Source organism: Scyliorhinus torazame, chromosome 3 (genome assembly GCF_047496885.1).
Source record: "Scyliorhinus torazame isolate Kashiwa2021f chromosome 3, sScyTor2.1, whole genome shotgun sequence".
NCBI classification, from domain to species: domain Eukaryota; kingdom Metazoa; phylum Chordata; class Chondrichthyes; order Carcharhiniformes; family Scyliorhinidae; genus Scyliorhinus; species Scyliorhinus torazame.
The window spans coordinates 163,478,124-163,498,782 of record NC_092709.1 but is presented as its reverse complement, the minus strand read 5'-3'; the positions used below and the strand labels follow the sequence as shown (position 1 = coordinate 163,498,782).

Genomic DNA, 20,659 nt, shown 5'->3' with positions numbered 1-20,659 from the left:
TATATCACCTTATCTTCCAAAATCTGGGCCTTTTTGGGGTTGACTTTACAACCGATTGAGTGTAAGAGTTCCAGGAGTTCGGACAGAAGCTCAATGTGCTCTTCCTTGGTGTCTGTCTGCAGTAGTAGGTCATCTACGTACTGGACCAGACATTCGGGGCGAGAGAATTTGGCTAAACCATTTGCCAGCTGTCGGTGGAAAATGGAGGGGGAGTTGTGGAATCCTTGTGGAAGGCATGTCCACGTGTACTGCTGATTTTTAAAGGTGAAGACAAATTTGTACTGGCACGCCTTTGCAATGGAATGGACCAGAATCCATTACTGACATCCAAAACCGTAAAGAATCGGGAATTGAATCCCTGCTTGAGCATGGTCTCGGGACTTGTTGCTACTGTGGGGGCTGCTGCGGGGGTGATTTTGTTGAGTTCCCGGTAATCGATGGTCAGTCGCCATGATCCATCGGGCTTTCTCACTGACCAAATCGGGGCATTATTAGTGGAGGCTACTGATCTAAGTACGCCCTGCTCTAATAAGCTTTCTATTACCTTGGAGATTTCTCCCTCTGCCTCTTGGGGAAATCCATACTGTTTTGGGGGTCTAGGGACCGGTCCTGTGATCTGTACGGAAACAGTCATCCGTCCACAGTCAGGCTTGTGGGTCGCGAATGCTGCCCTGTACTTTTACAGAACTACCCTAACCTGATTGTCCGTGCTAAGCGTGGTCGGGTTGAACCAGAATTCACCTACTGCGCTAATTTTGTTTGCGTACTCTCCTATGTTGAGCGTTGCGGGGGCTTTTGCGGATTTTGCCATCTTCCAGACACACTGGTTGACTGGATCAAATGAAAGATTATGGGAATTCATGAAATTGATTCCCAGAATGTGTTCTGCATTGTGGGGCAGGTCAACTAAAACTACGGGGTGCTTGGTGGTGATGGTGGCGATTTGAATTGGTACAGGGGCTGTGATGTGTCCCTGCTGTGAGTGGCCTGTAAAGCCGCTGAGGGTGATGGTGGCTGTAGTGGGCCACGTGTCCTTTTGGAACATGGTGGAGGAATTTATTGTGGTGCGGGACCCTCCTGTGTCCCAGAGAAATTCGATGGGCTGTCCCCGAATTTTCGCTACAACTACCGGTCGTCCGGACCTATCCCAAAGGGTGTCGCAGACCCAACTGGGGGAGCCCGTACACAGTCAGTCTGTTCCGGTCAAGTCCGTCTGATCTGAACGGGCGCTAATACTATGAATGGGCTCTGTCTTTTTCTTACACAGAGTGCCCGTCTGCTGGGCTCTCTATGGCTTTCTAGGGGCATTGCACTCTCTTGCGAAGTGTCCCAACTGTCCACAGTTGTAACACTCCTGTGACTTGGGTGGGGGGCTGTTCTTTCCTTCATTCAGCCATGCGGGGTTCTGGTGTGTTTTTACTGCCAGTATATCTGCGTCGGCCTGCTTTTCCTCGGGATTCTTGACTGCAGGTTTGCTTTGTATAGATTACTCCCAAGTGCAGGACAATCTTTTCACTACCCACTTCTCGTTATGGGCCTCCTCTGAGGGATCATAACTCGCGCAAGCTTGGGCACGGTCTAAGTCTCCAAAGACTGCTGCAAAGTGGATCCACAGGCATCCAGCAAACGCTGTGGGGTGCTCGGCTTTCTTTTGCCTACATTTGTTGAGGCCATTTACAGGGTCACCCCGGTTATACATGATCGCATCCAGGATTGCGGTGGAGTATAGAAATTCTGCATCGTCCGATGTGGCTGTGCGGTGGGTGGTGACTGGGTTCATTGGAGCCTGAACTATCTGCTCTGTGGGGGGTTGGGGCGCTTTCCTCTTTTGTGGCTTTCCCTGCCACATGTTCCCTGAACATATCTCTGCGCTGTTTCATTCAATTTTTCCCAATCAGGGCCGTCTTCCTGATCTAATTTCGCTCCAAAGGTTTCCTGGAAGCCTTTCTGAACTGAAAGCAGCGATTGCAGCTCTGCAATCTGCTTCTGGAACTTTGTGTGATCTAATGTGCTTTGTCTTTGTTCTGTGGTGGCAGCATGGAGTGCTCTTAATGCCGCCTTTAGATCACTACACTGTCTCTGTAATGCTTCTACCTGTTTTTCTGTTTCTTCACGTACCAGGACCTCACGTTGCGTGTCCTGATAGGCCTTTTCATATTGAGACTGGAAGATGCTTAAGTGCGCCAGACAAGACTGGTGTGCCCTTTTGGCATCCTCCACCTCTCCATTTTTTGCTGCCAACTTCCTTCTCAATTCCAAATTGTCCTTTTCTACCTCGCTTACATCGACCTTACTCATTCTATGTATGTCCTCAACTTCTTTCTGGAGCGTCCTAACGACCTCCTCTGTGCCTCGCAATTGTGCCAAGCAGGACACGATTGCCATCGGCTTGCGCGCTTTCCCTGAGCTCTTTTCGTGGATCTCGCTCAGGTTCTCCCACCAAGTATGTCCTATACTCCCGGGGCCTGATTCCTCGTTGTCACAGAATTCATTCCAAAGGGGCCATCCTTTCCCTTTGAGATATTTCCTGATCTCTTCCTCCCAAATGGGACATTGTCCCACTCTACTGCTGCTGGTCGCTGCGACCGCAAATTCCTCTGGGTTCATGAGGCATTGCATTGCCATCCTTCCTATCCGAATGCTCCTCTTCAAATTTCGGACAGGGGTATTAAGGCGGTGCTGTAAATACGGGTACGGCTTTCACTACCTTCCGATATACAAACTTCCGACAGTTTTGTTGCAACAAAAAAATCTATCAGTTTTACCTTTATAGCCCTGTTAGTTATGCATGCATACACACACTTCTGAATTATGAGTATTGATCAGAACTGCTTGAACACTTGTGGTTTTCTGTTTCCGATTGGATCTCTAATTCAAATTCTGTGTTCTCCTGGAGTGGTTTTCCACTTCTAGATCGGCTCACACCAGAGTCGACAAATAATGTTGCTAACTTTCTCCTTGGTTCAATTGCTCTGTTTTATTACCTTTGCTCTCGAGTCGCCAGGTATCTTTATGATACTGCCACGAGGTTCAAGTCCGAGTAATGATCAATAACCCAATACACCGATTAGTAAGATTTAAATCAAAGCACATTTATTATACACAGTAATCGCTACTCGTGCACAATTTCTACGTCTAAGCTACTTCTACAACTAACAGGCCTATACTTAACTTCGGACTGGCCCACCAGGTCAGGGGAACAAATGGCCATTCGTTCGGGTTCTGAGTCTGCGGGATTCGAAGTTGGTACGGATTGGTAGCTAGGAGCGCCTATCTCGTAGCGAGCGTTGAATTAAGACTTGCGTCAGTCGACGATCACTGCACCGGTCACGGTCAATGTTGGTTCATGTTGCTGGGTGACCCGGGCAGGAAGAAGAGCTGAAGAGAGCGTGAAGAGAGCAATTTGAACTTGGGGCTCAATTCTTATAGTCCCCAGGGGCTTCTAGCCTTTCGGGACGGACCCTGTACCTGCTCCCAAGTGATTGGACTGTGTCCCAATTGCTTGGTTCGATTTTCTCCAATACTGGAGCGGTTCCCTGATCGATGGGCGGTCTTGAGGTGCTCGTTCACCTCCTTTGTGGTGGCTCCTGCTGGCGCCGAGGAGTCTGGCTTTGCTTTGTGTGTCCAAAATGTTGCTTATTGTTCCCGGGGATTGCTCATCAGTATACAGATGGCTGCTACTTTGTTATGCTGATGGTCGCTGGTATCGTTGTTGTCTGGCCTTTGCAGAGGTAAATACACAGCAAACCTGCAGCTGCTGGTTTCTGTCTACGTTGGCTGACTTTCCCATCAGCCTTTGCCGTTCGCCATTTTAAATCGTGAGTTGGCCAATTTAGGTGGCTACACTATGTACCTTTAAGAAAAGAGTGATGTCAGAGAGTGGGTGGAGCTGGGCTTTAGGTCAGCCATTTTGCAGGTTTTTAGTTTTAGTTTTGGTAAAACAGCTTGTGTGTGTCTGTGGGTTTCCAGAGAGCTGCAGATTTTGCAGTTTGGTTTTTGCAGTTTGGTTGAAAAGTGCCTGGCTGGTTTTGCTGAGAGCAGTTTAAAAGTAGAAAGCCAGGTTTGGAGGAAAAGTGCTGGGTGTGTGTCGATGTTTTGCAGTGAGCTAGAAAGCTGTGATCTCTGCCATGAAAGACTATCTCTGGATCATTTGGGTGATTTAAAGTAAAACCTTTAACCTGATGTGATTTTGTTTAAAGGTGTTAAGTCTCTTGGAAGTTTGAAGGAACATTTTAAGGAATTATTTAATGTTGCAATATTTTCTGAGTTATCTTTGAAGTAAGGGGTGTTGTGAGATCCAATGTTTATTTAAGATGTTAAGTTATGTTCATGGAATAAACAGTGTTTTGTGTTTAAAAACCCACGTGTCCATAATTGAAATCCCACACCTAGGGAAAAAGCCGTGTGCTAGGAAAAGCCACAAATCCATTAAAGGGAGAGGTTGGTTGAACTCCATGATACATTTTGGGGTTCTGAAAAAGCCTCGCCCATAATAATTGGGGGCTCAAGGGGGATAAAAGTCTATCTATTGGATTGGCTTTTGTGAACTTAAAGACAGTGAAGGATTGTTGCTTTTCCGGTGTGGTATTTTAGTTTAAGTGGGGAGAGTGTTGTGAACAATCGCTCTTTCAGAGGCTCAGACGTTTTTGGGGGTGGAGAATGTCACACGTAGTACTTTATGGACAGAAACGAAAAGCAGACTGTTAGATTTGGCAAGAACATTGCAGTTAACATTACCTGATCAAATGCGAAAAGGTGAGGTAATTATGGCGGTGGTTAAGCATTTAAAGTTGCCTGAGATAGAGTTTGACTCATTGGAAATGGCAAAAATGTAGTTGCAAATTAAACAAATGGAACATGACAAAGAAGTAAAGTGGCTGGAATACGAGAGTGAGAGAGAGGAAAACGAAAAGGAGAGATAAGAAAGGAGAAAAGAAAGAATAGCCCTAGCAGAACAAAAAGAAAAAGAAAGGGAGATACAGATCAGGGAAAAAGATAAAGAGAGGGAGTTTGAACTTCAGAAAATGGCCATGAAACATGACAATCCGTTAACATTGGCAGACGTAAAGGGAAAAGTACAGATGGATGAGGATAATGAGACAGAGCGTCATAGTCGAAGACGTGGTGAGGATCTATTTAAATATGTCCAAGCAGTGCCAAGGTTTGACGAGAAGGAAGTGGAAGCCTTTTTCATTTCATTTGAGAAGGTAGCTAAACAAATGAAATGGCCACAGGACATGTGGGTGTTTCTGATTCAAACAAAGCTGGTAGGTAGAGCTAGTGAAGTGTTTGCAACACTACCGAAGGAGGTATCTGGGACGTATGAGGAGGTGAAGAAATCCATCTCGAGTGCATATGAGCTAGTGCCTGAAGCTTACAGCCAAAGGTTTAGAAATTTAAGGAAATAATTTGGTCAAACATACATGGAGTTTGAAAGGCTCAAACAGAGTAATTTTGATAGGTGGAAAAGGGCTTTGAAAATAGACCAAACGTATGAAGCTCTCAGAGAAATTATACTTTTGGAGGAGATTAAAAATTCATTTCCTGATGAAATGAGAATGCATGTGGAAAAACAGAGGGTTAAAACTGCGCGATTAGCAGTGGAAATGGCAGATGATTATGAATTAGTTCATAAATCAAAGATTGGTTTCTGACATCAGTTTCAGGCAGTGAGGGATAGAAACTGGGGACATGAGAAATACTCGAGTGGTAAAGGTAAAGGTGATCTGATGGGAGACAATAAAGGGAGTGTACCTCATTAAAAAAAAAATCCAGGAGGGTGGAAAAGAAATGAAAAGTTTCAGATGTTTTCACTGTAATAAACTAGGCCATGTAAAGTCACAGTGTTGGTGGTTGAAGAAAAGCACTGGAAAGGCTGATGTGGTAAAACAGGATAAGACAGTGGGATTTGTTAGAGTGGTGAAGGAAAGCCCAAGTGAAGCGAAGGAGGTGCAAACGTTTGTACAGCCTGTTCAAGAAGTGATTATTAAGAAGGTGCCAGATGTCTTTAAAGAATTTACTTGTGTTGGGTAAAGTTTACTCATGTATCAGGAGGAGCAGGTAAAGAAGTCACAATTTTAAGAGATACAGGGGCTAGTCAATCTTTAATGGTAAGAAATGAGGAATTATGTCGTTTGGGAAGAATGTTGCCAGAAAAGGTGGTGATATGTGGAATTCAGGGTGAGAGGAGTAGTGTTCTATTATATAAGGTATGTCAGGAATAAGCGAATGACTAGGGAAAGAGTAGGACCAGTCAAGGACAGGGATGGGAAATTGTGTGTGGAGTCTGAAGAGATAGGCGAGATACTAAATGAATATTTTTCGTCAGTATTCACTCAGGAAAAAGATAATGTTGTGGAGGAGAATGCTGAGCCCCAGGCTAATAGAATAGATGGCATTGAGGTACGTAGGGAAGAGGTGTTGGCAATTCTGGACAGGCTGAAAATAGATAAGTCCCCGGGACCTGATGGGATTTATCCTAGGATTCTATGGGAGGCCAGGGAAGAGATTGCTGGACCTTTGGCTTTGATTTTTATGTCATCATTGGCTACAGGAATAGTGCCAGAGGACTGGAGGACAGCAAATGTGGTCCCTTTGTTCAAAAAGGGGAGCAGAGACAACCCCGGCAACTATAGACCGGTGAGCCTCACGTCTGTAGTGGGTAAAGTCTTGGAGGGGATTATAAGAGACAAGATTTATAATCATCTAGATAGGAATAATATGATCAGGGATAGTCAGCATGGCTTTGTGAAGGGTAGGTCATGCCTCACAAACCTTATTGAGTTCTTTGAGAAGGTGACTGAACAGGTAGACGAGGGTAGAGCAGTTGATGTGGTGTATATGGATTTCAGCAAAGCGTTTGATAAGGTTCCCCACGGTAGGCTGTTGCAAAAAATACGGAGGCTGGGGATTGAGGGTGATTTAGAGATGTGGATCAGAAATTGGCTAGCTGAAAGAAGACAGAGGGTGGTGGTTGATGGGAAATGTTCAGAATGGAGTACAGTCACAAGTGGAGTACCACAAGGATCTGTTCTGGGGCCGTTGCTGTTTGTCATTTTTATCAATGACCTAGAGGAAGGCGCAGAAGGGTGGGTGAGTAAATTTGCAGACGATACTAAAGTCGGTGGTGTTGTCGATAGTGTGGAAGGATGTAGCAGGTTACAGAGGGATATAGATAAGCTGCAGAGCTGGGCTGAGAGGTGGCAAATGGAGTTTAATGTAGAGAAGTGTGAGGTGATTCACTTTGGAAGGAATAACAGGAATGCGGAATATTTGGCTAATGGTAAAGTTCTTGAAAGTGTGGATGAGCAGAGGGATCTAGGTGTCCATGTACATAGATCCCTGAAAGTTGCCACCCAGGTTGATAGGGTTGTGAAGAAAGCCTATGGAGTGTTGGCCTTTATTGGTAGAGGGATTGAGTTCCGGAGTCGGGAGGTCATGTTGCAGCTGTACAGAACTCTGGTACGGCCGCATTTGGAGTATTGCATACAGTTCTGGTCACCGCATTATAGGAAGGACGTGGAGGCTTTGGAGCGGGTGCAGAGGAGATTTACCAGGATGTTGCCTGGTATGGAGGGAAAATCTTATGAGGAAAGGCTGATGGACTTGAGGTTGTTTTCGTTGGAGAGAAGAAGGTTAAGAGGAGACTTAATAGAGGCATACAAAATGATCAGGGGGTTGGATAGGGTGGACAGAGAGAGCCTTCTCCCGCGGATGGATATGGCTGGCACGAGGGGACATAACTTTAAACTGAGGGGTAATAGATATAGGACAGAGGTCAGAGGTAGGTTCTTTACGCAAAGAGTAGTGAGGCCGTGGAATGCCCTACCTGCTACAGTAGTGAACTCGCCAACATTGAGGGCATTTAAAAGTTTATTGGATAAACATATGGATGATAATGGCATAGTGTAGGTTAGATGGCTTTTGTTTCGGTGCAACATCGTGGGCCGAAGGGCCTGTACTGCGCTGTATTGTTCTATGTTCTATGTTCTATAAGGTAAGGTTGGAAAGTCCAGTGAAGAGTGGTGAAGTGGTAGTAGGAGTAATAGAGGAACTATCTTGTCCAGGAATACAGTTTATCTTGGGTAATGATATAGCTGGATCGCAGGTGGGAGTGAGGCCTACTGTGGTTGATAAGCCATTGGAAAATCAGTCAACTGAAGTGTTTAAGGACGAATATCCTGGGATTTTTCCGGATTGTGTAGTAACAAGGTCGCAAAGTCACACTTTAAGACAAGAGGAGAAATCTAAGAGTGAAGGTGTAGTTGAAGTGCAATTATCAGAAACGATTTTTGATCAGATGGTTGAAAAAGAACAAGAACAGGTGAAGGATGAGGCAGATATTTTTAGTTCAGGAAAATTGGTGGAGTTACAACAGAAAGATGTAGAAATAAAACGGATATATCAGAAAGCATATACGGAAGAGGAATCTGAGAGTATACCAGAGTGTTATTACCGTAAAAATGATGCCTTGATGAGAAAATGGAGACCTGTGCATATGCATGCGGATGAAAAGTGGGCAGAAGTTCATCAATTAGTATTGCCGGTAGGGTATAGAAAGGAGGTGTTGCGAGTTGCACATGAGGTACCAGTGGGATGTCATTTGGGAATAAGGAAAACTCCAGCTAAAATCCAGAAACATTTTTATTGGCCTGGACTACATAAAGGTGTAGTTAAATTTTTTCAATCATGTCACACATGTCAAGTGATAGGGAAACCTAAAGCAGTGATAAAACCAGCGGCCTTAATACCCATTCCAGCATTTGAGGAACCTTTTACGAGGGTCATAATAAATTGTGTAGGACCGCTTCCTAAAACAAAAAGTGGGAATCAATATCTTTTGACTGTAATGGATGTGTCTACTATGTTTCCAGAGGCCATTCCAGTACGTAATATTACAGCTACAAGGATTGTGGAGGAGTTACTTAAATTCTTTACTAGATATGGACTACCCACAGAAATTCAATAGGATCAAGGATCGAATTTTACTTCAAAGTTATTCAAAGAATTTATGGATAGCTTTGGAATAAAACAATTTAAATAACCTGCGTACCATCCAGAATCGCAGGGAGCATTAGAAAAGTGGCATCAGACATTAAAGACAATGTTGAGGGTGTATTGTCAAGATTATCCAGAGGATTTGGATAAAGGAATTCCATTTGTATTGTTTGCAATTAGGGATGCACCTAATGTATCTACTAAATTTAGTCCTTTTGAACTAATTTTTGGTCATGAGGTAAGAGGACCACTTGAATTGATTAAGGATAAATTGGTAGGTGAGAAATCGGAAATTACATTATTGGATTATGTGTCAAATTTTAGGGAACGATTAAATAGAGCAGGTGAATTGACTAGACAACATTTTGAAAGTTGCACAAAATGTGATGAAACGGGTAGCGGATCGTAGTTTTGCCAGTGGGGATAAAGTTTTCGTGTTGTTACCAGTGGTAGGGGAGCCTTTAAAAGCTAGGTTTTGTGGACCGTATCAGATTGAAAGGAAATTAAGTGAGGTGAATTATGTGGTTAAAAAGACCAGATAGAAGGAAGACTCACCGAGTGTGTCATGTGAATATGCTTAAAAGGTACTTTGAAAGGGAAGGAGAGAAAAAGGAAGTTTTAATGATTCTAACACAAAGTGACGAACCAAATCCAGATGACTGAATTTGACATACCTCAAATTAAATTGGAAAATGAGGATGTTCCTAAAAATTGGGATGAATTGTTAAGTTACCTTCCAGAGGAAAAACGAACTGACCTGAAAGAGTTATTGATATCACATGGGCAAGTTTGCAGAGATAAATTGGGAAGTACTAAAATGGCTATATCTGATGTAGATGTGGGAAATGCTGTTCCTATCAAACAACATCCATATCGACTTAATCCTTTAAAATTGGCACAAGTTAACAAAGAGATTGAGAGTATGCTGAAGAATGGCATAATTGAAGTGGGTTGCAGCCAATGGAGCTCACCCATAGTGATGGTACCTAGACCAGATGGTACCCAACTCTATAGCGATGGTGTACTATAGAAAGGTGAATGCAGTTACAAGAACGGACTCTTATCCTGTCGCACCATTGAAGGATTGCATGGAGAAAGTGGGACAATCTGCTTTTATTTCCAACTTCTAGACATGGAAAGAACATTTAAACCATCGTATGGAGTTCTTCGATCGACTTCAGGTGGCGGGTTTAGTGATGAACCTAGCCGAAAGTGAATTTGGAGAAGCCCGAATCGCTTTCCTTGCAGAGTTTCCGACACCCTCAAGACAAAGGGAAATAATGCGATCTCCTAGCATGAATGAATTTGATCGAACATTTGTGCTAAAGTTTTGTGGCGTGATTACTCCACTGCTGGAATTGCTGAAGAAACGTAAAGAATTTCAATGGACAGCGGACTTTCAACAGGCATTTGACTGCCTGAAAGCTGTGATCACCAATGCTCCTGTATTGGAGAATTGCAAGGGACTCTGTGGTCAGATTGAACTAAAGTATCTGATTCTAAAGAGAAATGCCGAGGCACAGAGGAATGGATGGATCGTGCAGAGACTTTCTTGTTCAAAGAGACTGTCAATCGAGAAGGATTTTGGTTGGAGGAAGAAGAACAAAGAAAAATGGACTATATTATTATAACTGTTTGCGTGTGTTGTTTTCTTTAAATGAAAATGTATATTTACTGTGTGCATTCCTTAGTGGATGGTGCAAAAGTGAAAAATGAAACCATCCTGATGATGATGGGGTTTTTTTTTTTCTTGGGGGGAGGTGTCATGCGAGGTTACTTTAAGACATGGATGTTTAAGCAATGTACCTTTAAGAAAACAGTGATGTCAGAGAGTGTGTGGAGCTGGGCTTTAGGTCAGCCATTTTGCAGGTTTTTAATTTTAGTTTTGGAAAAACAGCTTGTGTCTGTCGGTTTCCAGAGAGCTGCAGATTTTGCAGTTTGGTTTTGCAGTTTGTTTGAAAAGTGCATGGCTGGTTTTGCTGAGAGCAGCTAAAAAGTGCCTGGCTGGTTTTGCTGAGAGCAGTTTAAAAGTAGAAAGCCACGTTTGGAGGAAAAGTGCTGGGTGTGTGTCTGTGTTTTGCAGTGAGCTGGAAAGCTGTGATCTCTGCCATGAAAGACTATCTCTGGATCATTTGGGTGATTTAAAGTAAAGCCTTTAACCTGATGTGATTTTGTTTAAAGGTGTTAAGTCTCTTGGAAGTTTGAAGGAACATTTTAAGGAATTATTTACTGTTGCAATATTTTCTGAGTTATCTTTGAAGTAAGGGGTGTTAAGAGATCCAATGATTATTTAAGACGTTAAGTTGAGTTCATGGAATAAACAGTGTTTTGTGTTTTAAAAACCCACGCGTCCATAATTGTAATCCCACACCTCGGGGGAAAAAGCCGTGTGCTAGGAAAAGCAGCAAATCCATTAAAGGGAGAGGTTGGTTGAACTCCATGATATATTTTGGGGTTCTGAAAAAGCCTCGCCCATAACACTACACAGGCCCTATCCCCACAATCCCACCTAGGGGTAAGTTAGCATTGCCAATCCACCTAACCACATCGTTGCACCACGGGAGAAAACTGGAACACCTGGAGGAAACCTACGCAGACACGGGAAGAATGTGAAAACTTCACTTAGTCAGTCACCCAAGGTCAGAATCGAACCCGGGTCTCTGGCACTGTGAGGCAGCAGTGCTAACCATTGTACCACCCTTTTCTCACAAGTTTTGTCAAAAATGAATGTTGGCCATTAAGCAAAACTTGCTCTTGTTTAAATAGTGTCTTAAGGTATTTTGCCAACAGATCAGTCCTCCGATTAAAGTGGCATTTTTAACAATGCAACATTCCCTTAGTAGTCCACTGTAGTGTTAAGTTCGATTTTGTGCTTCGGTTCTGGTGTGGAGTTTGAATAGAAACATGGAAAATAGGAGTAGGCCATTTACCCTTTGAACCAGATCTGCCATTCAGCATAATCATGGCTGATCCTCTATCTCAACAGCGTACTCCAGCATTTTTCCCATACTCCTTGACACCTTTAGAGTAAATCTATCGAGTTCCTACTTAAGTATATTCAGTTCCTTCTTAAGTATATTGGCCTCCGCTGCCTTCTATGGTAGAGAATTCCATAGGTTACCCCCCTCTGAATGAAGATATTACAACTCATCTCTGTCCTATATGGCCGACTCTGTGCCCTGAGCCTTTGACCGTGTGTTCTAGACACCCTAGGCAATAGAAACAACAACCCTGCATTTTCTTTTCTGTCTGTTCAGCCCCGTCTGATTCTGACTCTAGTTAGAGTGAAGTCTGATTGAAATCGATGGTTGTTGGTGAATAACTGCTAATAGTACAGGTAGTGGAGAACATCTCTTTGCTGAAGAAAATAGAAGCTGGATTGCATGGGAAAGAGGATTGTCTGATGGTAACCCACGTCACCATGCTCCTTGATGCCTCCTAGCAGCTGGCCTGCGGTGGAGCTGTATATCCTAGGAGAGGGGAGCCCAACAAAGGAAAGAAAGGTGATACATGGGTGTATGACTTCACAAGAGTAGACACTCTCTAAAATGGAGAGATAAAATCTCCCCTATATGTAGTAACCAATATAACCTGGTGGATTTTTTTTTTCTTACAGGGATTTATCTAACAACAGAATAGGCTGTCTAAATGGGGAAATGTTCAGAGGCATATCAAATCTTATCCGTTTGTAAGTGATCAGTTCAAGTGAATTTACTTTTTAATTTAAAATAGTGTATATTTTGACTATATTTTGATTTTATTTAATCCTGACATTGTTTAGATTTTGTTTAGTTAATTACATAGAACATACTGCACAGAAACAAGCAAAATTAGCCGAACGACTCTATTTCTGCTCTACTCCAGTCTCCTCCCATATTTACTTATCTAGCACTAGTCGTGTAACCCTCTATTCCCTTTTCTCTCAAATGCTTATCGAGCATCCTGATAAATTCATCTCTGGTACCTACCATGATTACTCCCTGTGGTAACAAGTTCCATATTTTCATTATTCTCTAGCGAAAGAAGTTCCTTCTGAATTCTGTATCTAATTTCTTGGTGACTATCTTAAATGTGTGGCCTCTTGTTTTGTTGTTACCCACAAGTAACAATATTCTGTGTTTACTGTATCAAAATCTTTAAGAATTTTTAAAGATCTCTATTGGGTTACCCCTCAATATTATCTTTTAATAAGAAAAGAGACCTCGGCTTTTACTCTGTTCCTGATGTGTATGGCCTTGCAGTTCTGTTATCCATGTAAATTTCTTTTTTGCACTCTCTCCAGTGCCTCCACATACTTTGTACAAAATTGTACACATTACTCCCTAAGTGTGGCCTAACCAAAGATGGGTGTAGGTTTACCATAACTTGGAAAAATGTAATACCTCATGCCTAATCTAGGTCGAAATTAATCTCAAATCGTATACCTGTCATGCACGTTTATTCATGTCGTCTTGGAACTTGTTGCCGTCTCTTCAGTGTTGACTATCTCCCATTTTGGTGTTTTCTGCAAATATAGAAATTGTATTTTTTATTCCAACATCGAAATCATTCATATAAATTGCAAACAGAACTTCATGAAACAGCACAGGATTTTTAGAACTGATTTTTCTATTTCCAGGAACCTTTCAGGAAACCTGTTTTCTACATTGGCACAAGGGACATTTGAGAACCTTTTGTCGCTGAAATATATGTAAGTGATACATCAAGTTTATTTTTTCCTTAGCTACTTCTCATGTTCTGAAAGTTTTGTCCATACTTTGTTTCTACTTGCTGTAAAGCTTTCATTCACTCCTGTGTGCAATTATGTGGGCAGCACGGTAGCATAGTGGTTAGCACAATTGCTTCACAGTTCCAGGGTCCCAGGTTTGATTCCGGCTCGGGTCACTGTGCGGAGTCTGCATGTTCTCCCCGTGTGTGCGTGGGTTTCCTCCGGGTGCTCCGGTTTCCTCCCACAGTCCAAAGATGTGCAGGTCAGGTGGATTGGCCATGATAAATTGCCCTTAGTGTTGGGTGGGGTTATTGGGTTACAACCTACTGGATAGGTTGGAGGTGTGGGATTGGGTAGGGTGCTCTTTCCAAGAGCCGGTGCAGACTTGATGGGCCGAATGCACTGTAAATTCTATGAATTCATTGGAATTATCTTTGGTTGATTCTATTTAAATAATACTTTTCTCCCTCAAACACCTGTTTGTTTTTTATTTTGCTTTGAAAGAAATATTGAATTTAATCTGGCGAATTAGACACTTTTGTAAAATTGATGCAAAATGTTACTAAACTTTTTTTAAAAAATATATTTTATTCAAGATTTTTTGGCCAAACATGACAGTACATTGTGTATCCTTTACACAGCAATATAACAATATAAATAACAATGGCCAGTTTTAAACAAAGAAATAAATAATATATAAACAAAATCAAAAACAAAACTACATGGCAACTGCCTTGTCCAAAATAAATACTCCAAAAATACAATCCAACAATCCAATATACAATTACCTATAACAACTACCTATACATATTATACATATACACTAACATCCCTGAGAGTCCTTCTGGTTCCTCCCCCCCCCCCCCCCCCCCCCCCCCGCCCGGTTGCTGCTGCTGTCTTCTTCTTTTCCATTCCCTCTATCATTCTGTGAGGTATTCGACGAACGGTTGCCACCGCCTGGTGAACCCTTGAGCCGATTCCCTTAGGACGAACTTAATCCGTTCCAACTTTATAAACCCTGCCATGTCATTTATCCAGGTCTCCACACCCGGGGGCTTGGCTTCCTTCCACATCAACAGTATCCTGCGCCGGGCTACGAGGGACGCAAAGGCCAAAACATCAGCCTCTTTCGCCTCCTGCACTCCCGGGTCTTCTGCAACCCCGAATATAGCCAACCCCCAGCTTGGTTCGACCTGGACCCCCACCACCTTCGAAAGCACCTTTGTCACCCCCACCCAAAACCCCTGTAGTGCCGGACATGACCAGAACATGTGGGTGTGATTCGCTGGGCTTCTCGAGCATCTCGCACACCTATCCTCTACTCCAAAAAATTTACTGAGCCGTGCTCCAGTCATATGAGCCCTGTGTAACACCTTAAATTGTATCAGGCTTAGCCTGGCACACGAGGACGATGAGTTTACCCTACTTGGGGCATCAGCCCACAGCCCCTCCACAATCTCCTCCCCCAGCTCCTCTTCCCATTTTCCTTTCAGCTCATCTACCATAATCTCCCCCTCGTCCCTCATTTCCCTATATATGTCTGATACCTTACCATCCCCCACCCATGTCTTTGAGATCACTCTGTCCTGCACCTCCTGCGTCGAGAGCTGCGGGAATTCCCTCACCTGTTGCCTCGCAAAAGCCCTCAGTTGCATATACCGGAATGCATTCCCTTGGGGCAACCCATATTTTTCGGTCAGCGCTCCCAGACTTGCAAACGTCCCATCTACGAACAGATCTCTCAATTGTGTTACCCCTGCTCTTTGCCATGTTCCAAATCCCCCATCCATTCTCCCCGGAACAAACCTATGGTTATTTCTTATCGGGGACCGCACCGAGGCTCCCGTCTTTCCCCTATGCCGTCTCCACTGCCCCCAAATTTTCAGTGTAGCCACCACCACCGGGCTTGTGGTGTATTTATTCGGTGAGAACGGCAACGGCGCCGTCACCATAGCTTGTAGGCTAGTCCCCCTACAGGACGCCCTCTCCAACCTCTTCCACGCCGCTCCCTCCTCTTCCCCCATCCACTTACACACCATTGAGATATTGGCGGCCCAGTAGTACTCACTTAGGCTCGGTAGTGCCAGCCCCCCCCTACGCTGCAAAAATCCCCTCCTCACTCTCGGGGTCTTCCCGGCCCACACAAAACTCATGAAAGTCTTCTCAATTCTTTTGAAAAAAGCCTTCGTGATCACCACCGGGAGGCACTGAAACACAAAGAGGAATCTCGGGAGGACCACCATTTTAACCGCCTGCACCCTCCTGCCAGTGACAGGGACACCATGTCCCATCTCTTAAAGTCCTCCTCCATCTGTTCCACCAACCGCGTTAAATTTAGCCTGTACAATGTACCCCAATTCTTGGCTATCTGGATCCCCAAGTACCGAAAGTCCCTTGTTACCTTCCTCAACGGCAAGTCCTCTATTTCTCTGCTCTGCTCCTCTGGATGCACCACAAACAACTCACTTTTCCCCATGTTCAATTTATATCCTGAAAATTCTCCAAACTCCCCCAAGTATCCGCATTATCTCTGGCATCCCCTCCGCCGGGTCCGCCACATACAACAACAAATCGTCCGCATACAGAGATACCCGGTGTTCTTCTCCTCCCCTGAGTACTCCCCTCCACTTCCTGGAACCCCTCAATGCTATTGCCAGGGGCTCAATCGCCAGTGCAAACAATAATGGGGACAGAGGACATCCCTGCCTCGTCTCTCTATGGAGCCGAAAATATGCAGACCCCCGTCCATTCGTGACCACGCTCGCCATCGGGGCCCTGTACAGCAGCTGTACCCATCTAATATACTCATCTCCAAAGCCAAATCTCCTCAGCACCTCCCACAAATAATCCCACTCCACTCTATCAAATGCTTTCTCGGCATCCATCGCCACCACTATCTCCGCTTCCCCCTCTGGTGGGGGCATCATCATTACCCCTAGCAGCCTCCGTATATTCGTATTCAGCTGTCTCCCCTTCACAAAGCCAGTTTGGTCCTCATGGACCACCCCCGGGACACAATCCTCTATCCTCATTGCCATTACCTTGGCCAGAATCTTAGCGTCCACGTTCAGGAGGGAAATAGGCCTATAGGACCCCCATTGCAGCGGGTCTTTTTCCTTCTTTAGGAGTAGCGATATCGTTGCTTCTGACATAGTCGGGGGCTGCTGCCCCCTTTCCCTCGCCTCATTAAAGGTTCTCATCAGTAGCGGGGCCAGCAAGTCCACATATTTCCTGTAAAATTCAACTGGGAATCCGTCCGGACCCGGGGCCTTCCCCGCCTGCATGCTCCTAATTCCTTTCACTACTTCCTCCATTTCGATCTGTGCTCCCAGTCCCACACTCTCCTGCTCCTCCACCTTAGGAAATTCCAGCTGGTCCAGAAAACACATCATTCTCTCCATCCCATCCGGGGGCTGAGCTTCATATAATCTTTCATAGAATGCCTTGAACACTCCATTCACTCTCTCCGCTCCCCGCTCCATCTCTCCCTCCTCATCCCTCACTCCCCCTATCTCCCTCGCTGCTCCCCTTTTCCTCAGTTGGTGGGCCAGCAACCTGCTCGCCTTCTCCCCATATTCGTACTGTACACCCTGTGCCTTCCTCCACTGTGCCTCTGCAGTACCCGTAGTCAGCAAATCAAATTCTACATGTAGCCTTTGCCTTTCCTTGTACAGTCCCTCCTCCGGTGCCTCCGCATATTGTCTGTCCACCCTCAGAAGTTCTTTCAGCAACCGCTCCCGTTCCCTACCCTCCTGCTTTCCTTTATGTGCCCTGATTGATATCAGCTCCCCTCTAACCACTGCCTTCAGCGCCTCCCAGACCGCTCCCACCTGGACCTCCCCATTATCATTGAGTTCCAAGTACCTTTCAATACACCCCCTCACCCTTAAACACACCCCCTCATCCGACATTAGTCCCATGTCCATTCTCCAGGGTGGACGCTGTTCTTTTTCCTCCCCTATCTCCAAGTCCACCGAATGTGGAGCGTGATCCGAAATAGCTATAGCCGTATACTCCGCCCCGTCACCTTCGGGATCAGCGCCCTTCCCAAAACAAAAAGTCTATTCACGAATAAACTTTGTGGACATAGGAGAAAAACAAAAACTCCTTACTCCTAGGTCTACTAAATCTCCATGGGTCTACTCCTCCCATCTGCTCCATAAAGTCCTTAAGCACCTTGGCTGCTGCCAGTCTCCTTCCGGTCCTGGACCTCGATTTGTCCAGCCCTGGTTCCAGCACCGTGTTAAAATCTCCACCCATTACCTATTTCCCCACCTCTAGGTCTGGGATACGTCCTAACATGCGCCTCATAAAGTTGGCATCATCCCAGTTCGGGGCATATACGTTCACTAAGACCACCGCCTCCCCCTGTAATTTGCCACTCACCATCACGTATCTGCCCCCACTATCCGCCACTATGGTCTTTGCCTCAAACATTACCCTCTTCCCCACTAATATAGCCACCCCCTGTTTTTCGCATCTAGCCCCGAATGAAACACCTGCCCCACCCATCCTTTGCGTAGTCTGACCTGGTCTATCAGTTTCAAATGCGTCTCCTGTAGCATAACCACATCTGCCTTAAGTTTCTTTAGGTGTGCGAGTACCCGTGCCCTCTTTATCGGCTCGTTCAGCCCTCTCACATTCCACGTGATCAGCCGGGTTGGGGGGCTCTTTACCCCCCCCCCCTTCTCGACTAGCCATCCCCTTTTATCCTGCTCCTCACCCGGTTCCCACGCAGCTGTGTCCCCCCAGGCGGTGCCCCCCCACCCCGCCCACCCCACCCCATACCAGCTCCCCCTTCTCCCCAGCAGCAGCAACCCAGTAAACCCCCCCCCTCCCACCCCCCCGCTAGATGCCCCACTAGCGTAATTGCACCCCCCATGTTGCTCCCAGAAGTTAGCAAACTCTGGCTGACCTCGGCTTCCCCCCCGTGACCTCGGCTCACACTGTGCGACGCCCCTTCCTTCCTGCTTCCCTATTCCCGCCATAATTATCATAGCGCGGGAACAAAACCTGCGCTTCCCTTTTGGCCCCGCCCCCAATGGCCGACGCCCCCAGCTCCTCCACCTCCCTCCCTCCCTCCCCCACAACATGGGGAAGAGAGAAAAGTTACCGGGTCGCAGGATTAACAACATAAAAATCATCTCTCCCCCCTTTTTCCCCCCTCTTCGCCCCCCATATTCGCCCCACCACATTGTCTCAAACGTTCTTTTTTATAACCCACTTATTCCAATTTCTCTTCAACAATAAATGTCCACGCCTCATCTGCCGTTTCAAAGTAGTGGTGCTTCCCTTGATGTGTGACCCACAGTCTTGCCGGCTGCAGCATTCCAAATTTGACCTTTTTATGAAGCACCGCCTTGGCCCGATTAAAGCTCGCCCTCCTTCTCGCCACCTCCGCACTCCAATCTTGATATACGCGGATCACCGCGTTCTCCCACCTACTGCTCCGAGTTTTCTTTGCCCATCTGAGGACCATCTCTCTGTCCTTATATCGGAGGAATCTCACCACTATGGCTCGGGGAATTTCTCCAGCCCTCGGTCTTCGCGCCATCACTCGATATGCTCCCTCCACCTCCAACGGACCCGTCGGGGCCTCCGATCCCATTAACGAATGCAGCATCGTGCTCACATATGCCCCGACGTCCGCCCCTTCTGCACCCTCGGGAAGACCAAGAATCCTTAAATTCTTTCTCCTCGCATTATTCTCCAGCACCTCCAGCCTTTCCACACATCGTTTATGGTGTGCCTCGTGCATCTCCGTCTTCACCACTAGGCCCTGTATATCGTCCTCGTTCTCGGCAGCCTTTGCCTTCACGACCCGAAGCTCCTGCTCCTGGGTCTTTTGCTCTTCTTTTAGCCCTTCAATCGCCTGTAATATCGGGGCCATCAACTCCTTCTTCATCTCCTTTTTAAGTTCTTCCACGCAGCGTTTCAAAAACTCGTGTTGATCAGGGCCCCATATTAAACTGCCACCTTCCGACGCCATCTTGGTTCGTGCTTGCCTTCCTTGCCGCTGCTCTAAAGGATCCACCGCAATCCGGCCACTTTCCTCTCCTTTTTCCATCCGTGTCCAGGGAGGATTCCCTTCTGGTTTACCGCACAGTGCTTTTAGCCGTTAAAATTGCCGTTGGGGCTCTTATTAAGAGCCCAAAAGTCCGTTCCACCGGGAGCTGCCGAAACGTGCGACTTAGCTGGTCATCGCCGCACCCGGAAGCCCAAAATGTTACGAAACTAATATACATTGTCAGACAAAAACAGAAAATATGGGACAGTCTCAGCAGGTCTGACAGCATCTGTGGAGAGAGAAGAGAGCTAACGTTTCGACGCTGGATAATTCTTTGTCAGCTGCTTGTACATCGTGTTCATTCACTTTCTCCACAGAGCAAGGAAGAATAGACTACCATTTTTAAAAGAAAAATAGAACATTAAGTATCCCTTAGTGGCAAATTATGGGTTCACAGAATGAGGTAGAATTTCTGTGTTGGCTAACCTAATCTATCACTGTAAACTTGGTAGAAGACTAACAAAATTCCCCAAAAGTCAGTGCAAATAATGCTTTAATGTTATTTCGCCTGAGCTTCCATCAGTTATATTGGACAGTCAGAAGAAGCCCTGTAGAAGTCTAGTCCTGCCCACTCCTCTGCCTAACCAAGACTACTTATCATGGAATCATAAAATTTGCAGTACAGAAGGAGGCCATTCGGTCCATCGAGTCTGCACCAGCACTTGGAAAGAGCACCCGACTTAAGCACACACCTCCACCGTAACACAGTAACCCCACTTAGCCTTTTTTGGAAACTAAGGGGCAATTTAAGCATGGTCAATCCATCTAACCTGCACATCTTTTGACTGTGGGTGGAAAGCAGAGTACCCAGAAGAAACCCACGCAGACATGGGGAGAAAGTGCAAACTCCACGCAGTCACCCGAGGCCAGAATTGAACCTGGTTCCC

The 20,659-nt window shown here is 45.5% G+C and overlaps 1 protein-coding gene across 4 annotated transcripts in view; it reads left to right on the top strand.

Moving 5' to 3' along the window:
• adgra3 (adhesion G protein-coupled receptor A3) overlaps positions 1-20,659 on the top strand; it is a 272,209-nt gene that overhangs the window by 170,064 nt on the left and 81,486 nt on the right. For 2 of the 4 annotated variants that reach the window (XM_072496487.1, XM_072496489.1), the window contains exons 4-5: positions 12,614-12,685; positions 13,616-13,687. In XM_072496487.1, coding sequence (XP_072352588.1) covers positions 12,614-12,685; positions 13,616-13,687 — 144 coding nt within the window. Of the gene's footprint in view, positions 1-12,613; positions 12,686-13,615; positions 13,688-20,659 lie in introns of those variants that run through there. The other 2 variants (XM_072496488.1, XM_072496490.1) reach the window with 1 other exon arrangement.